Source organism: Pseudorasbora parva, chromosome 19 (genome assembly GCF_024679245.1).
Source record: "Pseudorasbora parva isolate DD20220531a chromosome 19, ASM2467924v1, whole genome shotgun sequence".
In the NCBI taxonomy this organism is placed as follows: domain Eukaryota; kingdom Metazoa; phylum Chordata; class Actinopteri; order Cypriniformes; family Gobionidae; genus Pseudorasbora; species Pseudorasbora parva.
The window spans coordinates 95,671-111,172 of NC_090190.1; the positions used below are offsets into that span (position 1 = coordinate 95,671).

Here is a 15,502-nt window from a genome sequence, read left to right on the forward strand (position 1 = left end):
CAGATAGCCAAGATGAACTTGATGCTGCAACCGAAACTATTGACTCTCTCTTTACTAGTACTTTAGACATAGTTGCTCCCCGGCACTTAAAGAAGATTAAAGCAAATAATCCAACGCCGTGGTACAACGAGCACACTCGGGCCCTTAAAACAGCAGCCAGAAAAATGGAGCGCAGCTGGAAGAAAACTAAACTGGAGGTGTGGAAAGAGAGCATGATTGCATAAAAACTGCTAGATCTGCTTATTTCTCAACTCTTTTAGAAGAAAACAAACACAACCCTAAGTATTTATTGGATACAGTGGCTAAATTATCAAAAAATAAAGCTTCAACTTCTGATGTTTGTAATCAACACACTAGTAAAGTAGTTTATAAAGTCATTACTGCTAAGATTGATAATATTAGGAATAAAATTATAACTATGCAGCCGTCTATTACAGTATCACTTCAGACAGAGCATTGTAGTGTCACTGAGGAAAAATTACACTCATTCACTGCTATAGGAGAACACACACACACACACACACACACACACACACACACACACACACATTCACTACTATAGGAGGAGAAGAATTGGCTAAACTTGTTAAATCATCAAAATCAACAACATGTATGCTTGACCCTATACCGACTAGGCTATTAAAAGAGATACTTCCAGAGGTCATAGAGCCTCTGCTTATTATTATTAACTCATCTTTGACATTAGGATATGGACCGAAAACTTAAGTTGGCTATAATTAAACGACTTATTTTAAAACTTGATCCTAAAGAATTAGTCAATTACAGGCCAATCTCGAATCTACCGTTTCTATCAAAAATACTAGAAAAGGCCGTGTCTTCACAATTATGCTCCTTTTAGAAAGAAATGTTATCTGTGAGGATTTCCAGTCAGGATTTAGACCGTATCATAGCACTGAGACTGCTCTAATTAGAGTTACGGTGTGTGTGTGTGTGTTTTAGACCGTATCATAGTACTGAGACTGCTCTAATTAGAGTTACGGTGTGTGTGTGTGTGTGTGTGTGTGTGTTTTAGACCGTATCATAGTACTGAGACTGCTCTAATTAGAGTTACGGTGTGTGTGTGTGTGTTTTAGACCGTATCATAGTACTGAGACTGCTCTAATTAGAGTTACGGTGTGTGTGTGTGTGTGTGTGTGTGTTTTAGACCGTATCATAGTACTGAGACTGCTCTAATTAGAGTTACGGTGTGTGTGTGTGTGTGTGTGTTTTAGACCGTATCATACTACTGAGACTGCTCTAATTAGAGTTACGGTGTGTGTGTGTGTGTGTGTGTGTGTGTGTGTTTTAGACCGTATCATAGTACTGAGACTGCTCTAATTAGAGTTACGGTGTGTGTGTGTGTGTGTGTGTGTGTGTGTGTGTGTTTTAGACCGTATCATAGCACTGAGACTGCTCTCATTAGAGTTACAAATGATTTACTCTTATCATCTGATCGTGGTTGTATCTCTCTATTAGTGTTACTCGATCTTAGCGCTGCATTTGATACTATCGATCACAATATTCTTCTGAATAGACTCGAGTTATGTTGGCGTTAGTGGAACTGCTTTGGCATGGTTTAAATCGTACTTATCTGACCGTTATCAGTTTGTAGCAGTAAATGAAGAGATGTCACACCGATCACAAGTTCAGTCTGGGGTACCGCAAGGCTCAGTGTTAGGACCGCTGCTCTTCACCCTGTATCTGCTCCACTGGGAGATATCATTAGGAAATATGGCGTTAGTTTTCATTCTTATGCTGACGATACTCAGCTCTATATTTCCTCACGGCCTGACCAAACCTACCAACTCACAAGATTAACGGAATGCAGAGCTGATATAAAACACTGGATGACCAGTCATTTCCTGCTACTTAATTAAGATAAAACTGAATTTGTAATTATTGGACAGAAAAGCTCCACAAGTAGTAACCGAGAATACTGTCTAACACTTGATGACTGCTCTGTCAAGCCCTCTTTACACACACACACACACTCGTCGTCAGTGAGCATGCACATGCTTTCCATGCCAAATGCTGAACAGTTAGTCGATGCGTTCATGAGCTCAAGGCTAGATTATTGTAATGCTCTACTGGGTGGTTGCCCTGCTCGCTTAATAAACAAACTCCAGCTGGTCCATGATAGATAGATAGATAGATAGATAGATAGATAGATAGATAGATAGATAGATAGATAGATAGATAGATAGATAGATAGATAGATAGATAGATAGATAGATAGATAGATAGATAGATAGATAGATAGATAGATAGATAGATAGATAGATAGATAGATAGATAGATAGATAGATAGATAGATCGCTTAAGATAACTTAAGCGAGCTCTTAACGCATTATACTCCATCACGTCTACTGCGGTCTCTAAACTGTGGAACAGTCTTCCTAGCATTGTTCGGGAAGCAGACACACTCTGCCAGTTTAAATCTAGACTAAAAACACATCTCTTTACTATGGCATACACACAGAACATTATTAACTCTCATTATTCAGATCAATTGACTGATTGTTAGGCTGCATTAACTAGGTCAGCCGGAACCGCGAACACTTCCCATAACACCTGATGGACTCGTTACAGCATCAGAAGAGCGGCATCTACGCTAATGTTAGTCTCTCTGTTTATCCCGAGGGTTACTGCAGTCGGCCGGATCCAGGCCGTGTCCGGATCGGATGGTGGACCTGTATCTGGACATGACCAGCTCATCCTGGGGTGTCTGCTGAGACCGTGTCAATTGTTGTCTCCTCTGAATTTACCTCAACGGCACATCATCCTCAATAAACCCATCTCAGGCGTGTAAAAGAAACCAGTACCCACTCCGGTTTTTACCTAAACATGTCCGATCTGGCAACCATATGCACACAAGCTGTCTCTCTCACGCACGGGCGATCTGAAAACACCAATAAACAAGTAAGCTGCATTTGATCAATCTCCATTTGAGTTTTGATGTTCTGCTTAAAGTTGTCATTCAGTCTACATTTTAGACATGTCTATTTTCGTCAATGATATAGCATGTTTATATAACGCTAGTCACAATGTAGGCTACGGTTACGCAGTGACTGATGTAGCCTAATCTGAAATACAAATAGGCAAAAACATCATAGGAAACACCATACTTCAGTTCTCAAAAATATAAATATATAACTTATATTTTTACAAAATGAATAGCCTGGTCAAATGACTGTCATTTTAACTTATAGGGTGGAAAAGGTGACGTTTGCTAGAAGGATCGAGTGAACGATCTGTAAGCAAAGTATCTACGGTTGTATTTTGTAATACAAAATAATATTCCCCTTTGTCATCAAACACACTCTTTAGTTTGGTATGGTCCTGGAGTTTCCTGTTGTTACTGTAAGCATCTCGCGTTATCTAGACAACGCGGTCTCTCTAAGAAACTTTCAGTTTAATCAGAAATTGTTTAAACAGTTAATAAGGGAATAAACCGCTACTTACTGCTGCAGGAATACAGTCGGCCCTTTCTTCAGTTTAAGACGCTGAGCGAAGCTTTCTTGAAATGGGCCGAACAAACGATCTTAAATTCAATTGTTGTGGTATCGGATTATAAACATCAACCATGACTGTTGACATTTTTTTATCTGTGGGAAGGAGATGTAGTCCTCAGGTCTCCTGAACAGCCTGAACATGAAGTGTGTCCATGCGCGCAGCTTGTACCTGATGATTCGCTCCATCTCCGCCTGACATTGCCCGTTTGGACAGATGCAAATGTTGGGGGCGTGCATATAAATGATCCCCAACGCTTGCGTCACTGTTTTTTTCCCTGGAGTTTTGGATTCACGAGATTTACATAAGAAGTAGGAGACAATGAGAACTCATACTCATACTCACAGTATGTGATGTTCATGTACTGAACTCTTATAATTTCACCATGGCAAGGTTAATTAAATTTTCCATTCTAGGGCACCTTTAAGGGATGACATCTATGAGAAAGTGTCCATAGTGTAAGCTGACCGTACGGAGACGGAACAGGACGGCATCAGTGTGGAGGTTTTTCACCATGTGGATGATGAAGTCCTTCACACTGGACTCTCTGACCGCCTGATGGACTCTCTGTGGTCTCGTGTGGATGATGAAGTCCTTCACACTGGACTCTCTGACCGCCTGATGGACTCTCTGTGGTCTCGTGTGGATGATGAAGTCCTTCACACTGGACTCTCTGACCGCCTGATGGACTCTCTGTGGTCTCGTGTGGATGATGAAGTCCTTCACACTGGACTCTCTGACCGCCTGATGGACTCTCTGTGGTCTCGTGTGGATGATGAAGTCCTTCACACTGGACTCTCTGACCGCCTGATGGACTCTCTGTGGTCTCGTGTGGATGATGAAGTCCTTCACACTGGACTCTCTGACCGCCTGATGGACTCTCTGTGGTCTCGTGTGGATGATGAAGTCCTTCACACTGGACTCTCTGACCGCCTGATGGACTCTCTGTGGTCTCGTGTGGATGATGAAGTCCTTCACACTGGACTCTCTGACCGCCTGATGGACTCTCTGTGGTCTCGTGTGGATGATGAAGTCCTTCACACTGGACTCTCTGACCGCCTGATGGACTCTCTGTGGTCTCGTGTGGATGATGAAGTCCTTCACACTGGACTCTCTGACCGCCTGATGGACTCTCTGTGGTCTCGTGTGGATGATGAAGTCCTTCACACTGGACTCTCTGACCGCCTGATGGACTCTCTGTGGTCTCGTGTGGATGATGAAGTCCTTCACACTGGACTCTCTGACCGCCTGATGGACTCTCTGTGGTCTCGTGTGGATGATGAAGTCCTTCACACTGGACTCTCTGACCGCCTGATGGACTCTCTGTGGTCTCGTGTGGATGATGAAGTCCTTCACACTGGACTCTCTGACCGCCTGATGGACTCTCTGTGGTCTCGTGTGGATGATGAAGTCCTTCACACTGGACTCTATGACCGCCTGATGGACTCTCTGTGGTCTCGTGTGGATGATGAAGTCCTTCACACTGGACTCTCTGACCGCCTGATGGACTCTCTGTGGTCTCGTGTGGATGATGAAGTCCTTCACACTGGACTCTATGACCGCCTGATGGACTCTCTGTGGTCTCGTGTGGATGATGAAGTCCTTCACACTGGACTCTCTGACCGCCTGATGGACTCTCTGTGGTCTCGTGTGGATGATGAAGTCCTTCACACTGGACTCTCTGACCATCTGATGGACTCTCTGTGGTCTCGTGTGGATGATGAAGTCCTTCACACTGGACTCTCTGACCGCCTGATGGACTCTCTGTTGTCTCGTGTGGATGATGAAGTCCTTCACACGGGACTCTCTGACCGCCTGATGGACTCTCTGTGGTGTCGTGTGGATGATGAAGTCCTTCACACTGGACTCTCTGACCATCTGATGGACTCTCTGTGGTCTCGTGTGGATGATGAAGTCCTTCACACTGGACTCTCTGACCGCCTGATGGACTCTCTGTTGTCTCGTGTGGATGATGAAGTCCTTCACACTGGACTCTCTGACCGCCTGATGGACTCTCTGTGGTCTCGTGTGGATGATGAAGTCCTTCACACGGGACTCTCTGACCATCTGATGGACTCTCTGTGGACTCGTGTGGATGATGAAGTCCTTCACACTGGACTCTCTGACCGCCTGATGGACTCTCTGTGGTCTCGTGTGGATGATGAAGTCCTTCACACTGGACTCTCTGACCGCCTGATGGACTCTCTGTGGTCTCGTGTGGATGATGAAGTCCTTCACACTGGACTCTATGACCGCCTGATGGACTCTCTGTGGTCTCGTGTGGATGATGAAGTCCTTCACACTGGACTCTCTGACCGCCTGATGGACTCTCTGTGGTCTCGTGTGGATGATGAAGTCCTTCACACTGGACTCTCTGACCATCTGATGGACTCTCTGTGGTCTCGTGTGGATGATGAAGTCCTTCACACTGGACTCTCTGACCGCCTGATGGACTCTCTGTGGTCTCGTGTGGATGATGAAGTCCTTCACACGGGACTCTCTGACCGCCTGATGGACTCTCTGTGGTGTCGTGTGGATGATGAAGTCCTTCACACTGGACTCTCTGACCATCTGATGGACTCTCTGTGGTCTCGTGTGGATGATGAAGTCCTTCACACTGGACTCTCTGACCGCCTGATGGACTCTCTGTTGTCTCGTGTGGATGATGAAGTCCTTCACACTGGACTCTCTGACCGCCTGATGGACTCTCTGTGGTCTCGTGTGGATGATGAAGTCCTTCACACTGGACTCTCTGACCATCTGATGGACTCTGTGGTCTCGTGTGGATGATGAAGTCCTTCACACTGGACTCTCTGACCGCCTGATGGACTCTCTGTGGTCTCGTGTGGATGATGAAGTCCTTCACACTGGACTCTCTGACCATCTGATGGACTCTCTGTGGTCTCGTGTGGATGATGAAGTCCTTCACACTGGACTCTCTGACCGCCTGATGGACTCTCTGTTGTCTCGTGTGGATGATGAAGTCCTTCACACGGGACTCTCTGACCGCCTGATGGACTCTCTGTGGTGTCGTGTGGATGATGAAGTCCTTCACACTGGACTCTCTGACCATCTGATGGACTCTCTGTGGTCTCGTGTGGATGATGAAGTCCTTCACACTGGACTCTCTGACCGCCTGATGGACTCTCTGTTGTCTCGTGTGGATGATGAAGTCCTTCACACTGGACTCTCTGACCGCCTGATGGACTCTCTGTGGTCTCGTGTGGATGATGAAGTCCTTCACACGGGACTCTCTGACCATCTGATGGACTCTCTGTGGACTCGTGTGGATGATGAAGTCCTTCACACTGGACTCTCTGACCGCCTGATGGACTCTCTGTGGTCTCGTGTGGATGATGAAGTCCTTCACACTGGACTCTCTGACCGCCTGATGGACTCTCTGTGGTCTCGTGTGGATGATGAAGTCCTTCACACTGGACTCTATGACCGCCTGATGGACTCTCTGTGGTCTCGTGTGGATGATGAAGTCCTTCACACTGGACTCTCTGACCGCCTGATGGACTCTCTGTGGTCTCGTGTGGATGATGAAGTCCTTCACACTGGACTCTCTGACCATCTGATGGACTCTCTGTGGTCTCGTGTGGATGATGAAGTCCTTCACACTGGACTCTCTGACCGCCTGATGGACTCTCTGTTGTCTCGTGTGGATGATGAAGTCCTTCACACGGGACTCTCTGACCGCCTGATGGACTCTCTGTGGTGTCGTGTGGATGATGAAGTCCTTCACACTGGACTCTCTGACCATCTGATGGACTCTCTGTGGTCTCGTGTGGATGATGAAGTCCTTCACACTGGACTCTCTGACCGCCTGATGGACTCTCTGTTGTCTCGTGTGGATGATGAAGTCCTTCACACTGGACTCTCTGACCGCCTGATGGACTCTCTGTGGTCTCGTGTGGATGATGAAGTCCTTCACACTGGACTCTCTGACCATCTGATGGACTCTGTGGTCTCGTGTGGATGATGAAGTCCTTCACACTGGACTCTCTGACCGCCTGATGGACTCTCTGTGGTCTCGTGTGGATGATGAAGTCCTTCACACTGGACTCTCTGACCATCTGATGGACTCTCTGTGGTCTCGTGTGGATGATGAAGTCCTTCACACTGGACTCTCTGACCGCCTGATGGACTCTCTGTGGTCTCGTGTGGATGATGAAGTCCTTCACACTGGACTCTCTGACCGCCTGATGGACTCTCTGTGGTCTCGTGTGGATGATGAAGTCCTTCACACTGGACTCTCTGACCGCCTGATGGACTCTCTGTGGTCTCGTGTGGATGATGAAGTCCTTCACACTGGACTCTCTGACCGCCTGATGGACTCTCTGTGGTCTAATGGCTTTTAGAGTTAACCCTTTCTCTAACGGACGACCCTTGACCCCACTCAGCTGCAGAGCGGACCGCTCATAACATGTGGTTGAGAATTAACTTGACTATTGCCATTACGGTTTAAATTCATAAAATGTTCTAGCATCACAGTTCCAGAACCATCAGCAAGATGCGCCTGTATATTCATCTGATAACGTTTAATAATGAGAATATGACCAGAGAAACATCGCAGTAATAAAATCATCCGCATATTTAAAGCGGTTCTAGTCATGATTACAGCCCATAAACAGGCCTGTCCTCTCTCTAATGTTAAGGTAGATCACGGACACATCCAGCAGGAAATAAAGGCATCAGCCTAACCCCGAATGGTTAATCGGCTCGTTTATTGGCTTTAAATGTCTGACGAAAGCACAAGGTGTCGAGCTCATGACATCATCAAGCACATAACCAGCGGTTAAATCAGGATCTTTTATTGAACACCAGTCAGGCAAAAACTGTCAGCCTTTCCTCTTACGCCTCGATAAACATGAACCCGTGAAGGCAGATCCTCAGCATTCCCAGCCCTTCCCACTACAGCCCCATTAATCTACAGACCTTCAGGAAGCCCAATCCAGAACATGAGGAAAAGAGGAGACATGCAGCAGATTACCCACAATCCCCTGCAAACCCCATTCCCTCAACACAAGCGCTGGAGATGGGGAATAAAGGCCTTCTCATGGAAATGACAGAAATTTATCAGAAGTACAAATGGAAAGATTTAATTTAACTTTATTTTCATATCAATGGAAAAATATAACCTCATACAAATGTCTGATTCTGTCCATTGTCTCTTTTTAAAAGCTCGGTGAATGAACCCAATTAAGTGCCGCAAGAAAAAAAAAAAAGAAAAAAATTACAACCAAAGCACAATGCAAATAAATGTGACATTGTTGACATGTTTATTTTGCATCTTCTACATGTTAACATATTAAGCTCAAGTCCATTGGTATCCGCATGGATTTGGCACTCGTTTTCCTGCAAAACAAATGAAGGAGAATAAAGGAGGAAGTGTGTAATCCTGAACCCTTGAGCACGGAGCGCTGCGCTAGACCAGCTCCACGATGGCCAAAGTCTTCCCTTTCCAGGGCCGGCCAAAGCTCTGCACCAGCCATACTAATAAGAGAACCATTTATTTCTATTTTATTTAAAAAAAAGGGGGAAAAATATACTGCAGCAATTGAGAAAAGCAGGACGAACGCTCAGCGCCAGATCACCCGAGCTCTGCCGTCCCTGGCCGCTCTCCTGGGTCTACATAAGTGCATCTCACGGAATTTGCAAACAAGATATTTATCATGTTTATTTATTATTGGTTGAAATAGGAAGAGGGGATGTGGAAACAGCGCCCCCTCCGTTCATTCACACACACACACTCCAGTCACGCCATTATTAACTCCAGCAGCAGCAGCAGCATTTCCTTCTCGATCGCATCTTCTGACTAATGTTTAATGTGCATCTTCTGATTGTGTAATTAGGGCTCGACCTGCAACACCGAAAACCTGCCGAATTCTGCAGACGCAAGGAACAAAACGTCCTCTTTAGCTGGCAAGTTTGTACTGATATATGCACTAGCTTTTCAAACACAAGTGTGTACAGAATGTAGAATTTTTAATAATTAGTTTGTGGGGTCAGAGACATGTTCTGCACATGGAGAAGAGGTGAAGGGCCACTGGGTCTTTCTGCTGGCATTGAACTCTGAAGGTGGTGTGATGTCTCTCGCACTCGTTCTCACTCGCTCACACTCTCAGACACTCATCTCAGCGCACACGTCACTTCTGCTTCGACTTCTAAGTGTAAAAGACAGAAGAAACCTCAGTGGGTTTGATTTCCATTATTCTTGGTAGAATTTCCACAGCCAGTAAATCTGAAAACAAGAGCACAATGAGAACATGGCTGAGAAGAGCAGTGAGGACCGTAATTTACGGTTAAACAAGCGTTAGATCACCGCCACACCTAAAATGAATAGGCTTCACTTTCTCTATGCATGTAATATTTCGGACCAACACAGGCCTGTTCACAACAAGACTAATGTTCGGTGCGGAAAACAGCGGCATTACATTGGGATTGTTTTAATGACATTAAAGTAATCCTGATTGCACTGTGAAGTGCAGTTTAATTAGGGCTGTCAAAATGAATCGTTTCTTCGATGCACATGAGGACGACTCGGTATCGGTTCAGTAATAGACTACGTTACTGACGTCACATATAATGTTATCTGTCACGTGCGTGCTGTCGCGGTAGCACACAATGGCAGAGCGAGACGCGAGGGAGTTAAAAATGCTCCAACTACTTTAAAAGCCGACATCTGGGCACATTTCGGCTTTAATAAACAACCTGGTAAGCACGACCTGTAATATCGAATTGAACCAAATCGGTGACATGATAACTGTAATCGAACCGCGAGATGAGCTTAATATGAGCTTTAGGTCAGGCTATTATAATGAGACACACATGAGAGTAAGGGAAAGGACAGCAGCCTGTGTTCTGCTGTATTTCCCTTACACACTGATAGAGAATACACTGCTTTACATACAGCACATCTAACGGGTGTCTCTACTTTGGGTCTGATAAACCGGCAGAACTTTAATGTTGGTGTGAACAGGCCTGAAGACAGTCTCAGCAGTCCTACCATCAGATGAACCTCAGAGAAGCCTTAAGGCAAGCTCAGAAGTCTGAAGAATTAGGGTCAGAAACGTACCAAGCTTGGCTCTTCAGCTTGCGTAGCTCCTTTGTGGCCCATGTGGCTAAAGTCTTGGTCTTGGTGATCTTGGACCTCCGGCCTTCCGTCAGCAGATCGTTGATCTGAGGTCGAACCTCCACCAGCTTCATCACATCTTTCCCAAATGTTGTACACAGGTCCCTTTAGCAGAGGAAGAGAAGAAAAGAGTCAACTTCATTACATAGAGCAATAGAAGAACCATGCCAGCTCAATAACACATCTGTCTAACCCAAGCGGCAACCTCCCGCGATCTCTCTTGAAGCCAATACGGAAGTAATGTAAAGTGCAATTCCTCAACTGGCCACTAGGGACAGGCTCCAGAAGGGAGCAGAATCTCATTGAGCCCCATGTTAAAATTCTCAACTTTAAAGCAGAAAAAAACATGTTTACAGCCTGGTAAAAATTGTGTTTTTGGCTTATATGGCTAATTTTGATCTTCATGACAACTCTGAGGGGGGTGAATTTTTTTATAACTCATTCGTTTACGTTATATAAAGCCTTAAGGTTCTGCATAATTAGGGGCGTGGTTACAAGTGGATAGCCATTTATCCGCCGTCTATAGTTATTGCGTCACCTCAGCTCCGCGCACATCCCGCCTTTTTGCCCATTTTCTGTTATCTGGGAGTGACACGCGATGACTCGCTCACAAGATGGCAACGCCCAGCTCGACCCTACTTTAAGCTTCAGAACGGCTTATCGGAATCCTATGGGTGACGTCACGGACACTACGTCCATATTTTTTTACAGTCTATGGTCTAACCCTAACACAGCACAAAGTCCCAAACTAACCCAGCTCAATAACCCATTCATCTAACCCAGCTCAATAACCCATTCATCTAACCCAGCTCAATAACCCATTCATCTAACCCAGCTCAATAACCCATTCATCTAACCCAGCACAATTTAAAAGCATTTATTGACGTCGCTTCAACCCGCAGAAAACTTGGCAACACAGTGCAGTTGGGTTCTGTTGACATTTGACCACTAACGTCATGAGTCACGCCGCTACTCTGATTGGTTGTAAGTCTTTCCAATCGAGGGCTTTCCTGGTTGGGTTGAAACGCGCCCCATAATTACAGCCCAATGGAGCATCACTCATATTCTGACTAAAATTGAGTATGACGACGTCAGGCTAATGCAAAGTTATTGGTTCCCCACAAGACTAGCGAGGTGCGCTAACATGGTAAACGGGGTCAATTCTGACTTTAAATGTTAACACTTCGCATTAGGCTAGTGGTTTTTGCTCTGCTATTAAAACTGAGAAATGTCACTTCATGAAAACAAGGTTATATTGGTCAATAACATGTTTTTAGCAGGGTCAGTGAATATCTGAAGCACTAACCCGTCCAGGTCAGTAGAACAAACCCTTAGCAAACAGGAAGTGCTTACCCTATAAGGCCCACAGCGTTGGCCACGACCCCGTCGGAACGGTCTTCATCCTCAGCGATGTGATGAATGAAGGACAAGATGAACTCCACCCGAGGCTGAACCAGCATCACATCGGCTGCAGAATAAGGGGAACACATGTTATAACCTCTTCATCTATCACTGTAAACATGGCTCAGAGTGAACTCTTCAGCTATCACTGTAAACATGGCTCAGAGTGAACTCTTCAGCTATCACTGTAAACATGGCTCAGAGTGAACTCTTCATCTATCGCTGTAAACATGGCTCAGAGTGAACTCTTCAGCTATCACTGTAAACATGGCTCTGAGTGAACTCTTCATCTATCGCTGTAAACATGGCTCTGAGTGAACTCTTCATCTATCGCTGTAAACATGGCTCTGAGTGAACTCTTCAGCTATCACTGTAAACATGGCTCTGAGTGAACTCTTCAGCTATCGCTGTAAACATGGCTCAGAGTGAACTCTTCAGCTATCGCTGTAAACATGGCTCAGAGTGAACTCTTCATCTATCACTGTAAACATGGCTCAGAGTGAACTCTTCAGCTATCACTGTAAACATGGCTCAGAGTGAACTCTTCATCTATCACTGTAAACATGGCTCAGAGTGAACTCTTCAGCTATCACTGTAAACATGGCTCAGAGTGAACTCTTCATCTATCACTGTAAACATGGCTCAGAGTGAACTCTTCAGCTATCACTGTAAACATGGCTCAGAGTGAACTCTTCAGCTATCACTGTAAACATGGCTCTGAGTGAACTCTTCAGCTATCACTGTAAACATGGCTCTGAGTGAACTCTTCATCTATCGCTGTAAACATGGCTCTGAGTGAACTCTTCATCTATCGCTGTAAACATGGCTCTGAGTGAACTCTTCATCTATCGCTGTAAACATGGCTCTGAGTGAACTCTTCAGCTATCACTGTAAACATGGCTCTGAGTGAACTCTTCAGCTATCGCTGTAAACATGGCTCTGAGTGAACTCTTCATCTATCGCTGTAAACATGGCTCAGAGTGAACTCTTCATCTATCGCTGTAAACATGGCTCTGAGTGAACTCTTCATCTATCACTGTAAACATGGCTCTGAGTGAACTCTTCAGCTATCACTGTAAACATGGCTCTGAGTGAACTCTTCAGCTATCACTGTAAACATGGCTCTGAGTGAACTCTTCAGCTATCACTGTAAACATGGCTCTGAGTGAACTCTTCAGCTATCACTGTAAACATGGCTCTGAGTGAACTCTTCAGCTATCACTGTAAACATGGCTCTGAGTGAACTCTTCAGCTATCACTGTAAACATGGCTCTGAGTGAACTCTTCATCTATCGCTGTAAACATGGCTCTGAGTGAACTCTTCATCTATCGCTGTAAACATGGCTCTGAGTGAACTCTTCAGCTATCACTGTAAACATGGCTCTGAGTGAACTCTTCAGCTATCACTGTAAACATGGCTCAGAGTGAACTCTTCAGCTATCACTGTAAACATGGCTCTGAGTGAACTCTTCAGCTATCACTGTAAACATGGCTCTGGGTGAACTCTTCATCTATCACTGTAAACATGGCTCTGGGTGAACTCTTCAGCTATCACTGTAAACATGGCTCAGAGTGAACTCTTCAGCTATCACTGTAAACATGGCTCTGGGTGAACTCTTCATCTATCACTGTAAACATGGCTCTGGGTGAACTCTTCAGCTATCACTGTAAACATGGCTCAGAGTGAACTCTTCAGCTATCACTGTAAACATGGCTCAGAGTGAACTCTTCAGCTATCACTGTAAACATGGCTCTGGGTGAACTCTTCATCTATCACTGTAAACATGGCTCTGGGTGAACTCTTCAGCTATCACTGTAAACATGGCTCTGGGTGAACTCTTCAGCTATCACTGTAAACATGGCTCAGAGTGAACTCTTCATCTATCACTGTAAACATGGCTCAGAGTGAACTCTTCAGCTATCACTGTAAACATGGCTCTGAGTGAACTCTTCATCTATCACTGTAAACATGGCTCTGAGTGAACTCTTCATCTATCACTGTAAACATGGCTCTGAGTGAACTCTTCATCTATCACTGTAAACATGGCTCTGAGTGAACTCTTCATCTATCGCTGTAAACATGGCTCAGAGTGCACTCTTCATCTATCGCTGTAAACATGGCTCTGAGTGAACTCTTCATCTATCGCTGTAAACATGGCTCAGAGTGAACTCTTCAGCTATCGCTGTAAACATGGCTCAGAGTGAACTCTTCAGCTATCGCTGTAAACATGGCTCAGAGTGAACTCTTCAGCTATCACTGTAAACATGGCTCAGAGTGAACTCTTCAGCTATCACTGTAAACATGGCTCTGAGTGAACTCTTCAGCTATCACTGTAAACATGGCTCAGAGTGAACTCTTCAGCTATCACTGTAAACATGGCTCTGAGTGAACTCTTCAGCTATCACTGTAAACATGGCTCAGAGTGCACTCTTCATCTATCGCTGTAAACATGGCTCTGAGTGAACTCTTCATCTATCGCTGTAAACATGGCTCAGAGTGAACTCTTCAGCTATCGCTGTAAACATGGCTCAGAGTGAACTCTTCAGCTATCGCTGTAAACATGGCTCAGAGTGAACTCTTCAGCTATCACTGTAAACATGGCTCAGAGTGAACTCTTCAGCTATCGCTGTAAACATGGCTCTGAGTGAACTCTTCAGCTATCACTGTAAACATGGCTCTGAGTGAACTCTTCAGCTATCACTGTAAACATGGCTCTGAGTGAACTCTTCAGCTATCACTGTAAACATGGCTCAGAGTGAACTCTTCATCTATCGCTGTAAACATGGCTCTGAGTGAACTCTTCATCTATCGCTGTAAACATGGCTCAGAGTGAACTCTTCATCTATCGCTGTAAACATGGCTCTGAGTGAACTCTTCAGCTATCACTGTAAACATGGCTCAGAGTGAACTCTTCAGCTATCACTGTAAACATGGCTCTGAGTGAACTCTTCATCTATCGCTGTAAACATGGCTCAGAGTGAACTCTTCATCTATCGCTGTAAACATGGCTCAGAGTGAACTCTTCAGCTATCACTGTAAACATGGCTCAGAGTGAACTCTTCATCTATCGCTGTAAACATGGCTCAGAGTGAACTCTTCAGCTATCGCTGTAAACATGGCTCAGAGTGAACTCTTCAGCTATCACTGTAAACATGGCTCTGAGTGAACTCTTCAGCTATCACTGTAAACATGGCTCAGAGTGCACTCTTCATCTATCGCTGTAAACATGGCTCTGAGTGAACTCTTCAGCTATCGCTGTAAACATGGCTCAGAGTGAACTCTACAGCTATCGCTGTAAACATGGCTCAGAGTGAACTCTTCAGCTATCGCTGTAAACATGGCTCAGAGTGAACTCTTCAGCTATCACTGTAAACATGGCTCTGAGTGAACTCTTCAGCTATCACTGTAAACATGGCTCTGAGTGAACTCTTCATCTATCGCTGTAAACATGG

The 15,502-nt window shown here is 45.1% G+C and overlaps 1 protein-coding gene across 4 annotated transcripts in view; it reads right to left on the reverse strand.

Moving 5' to 3' along the window:
- Positions 1-8,609: 8,609 nt before the first annotated feature.
- The window catches only part of kpnb1 (karyopherin (importin) beta 1), a 40,251-nt gene continuing 33,358 nt past the window's right edge, over positions 8,610-15,502 (reverse strand). For 3 of the 4 annotated variants that reach the window (XM_067424992.1, XM_067424995.1, XM_067424996.1), the window contains 3 exons: positions 12,002-12,116; positions 10,592-10,753; positions 8,610-9,757 (listed from right to left, as the gene is read on the reverse strand). In XM_067424992.1, the coding sequence (XP_067281093.1) occupies position 9,757; positions 10,592-10,753; positions 12,002-12,116 (278 nt within the window). In that variant the 3' untranslated portion in view covers positions 8,610-9,756. The remainder of the gene's footprint in view (positions 9,758-10,591; positions 10,754-12,001; positions 12,117-15,502) is intronic. The other variant, XM_067424994.1, reaches the window with a different exon arrangement.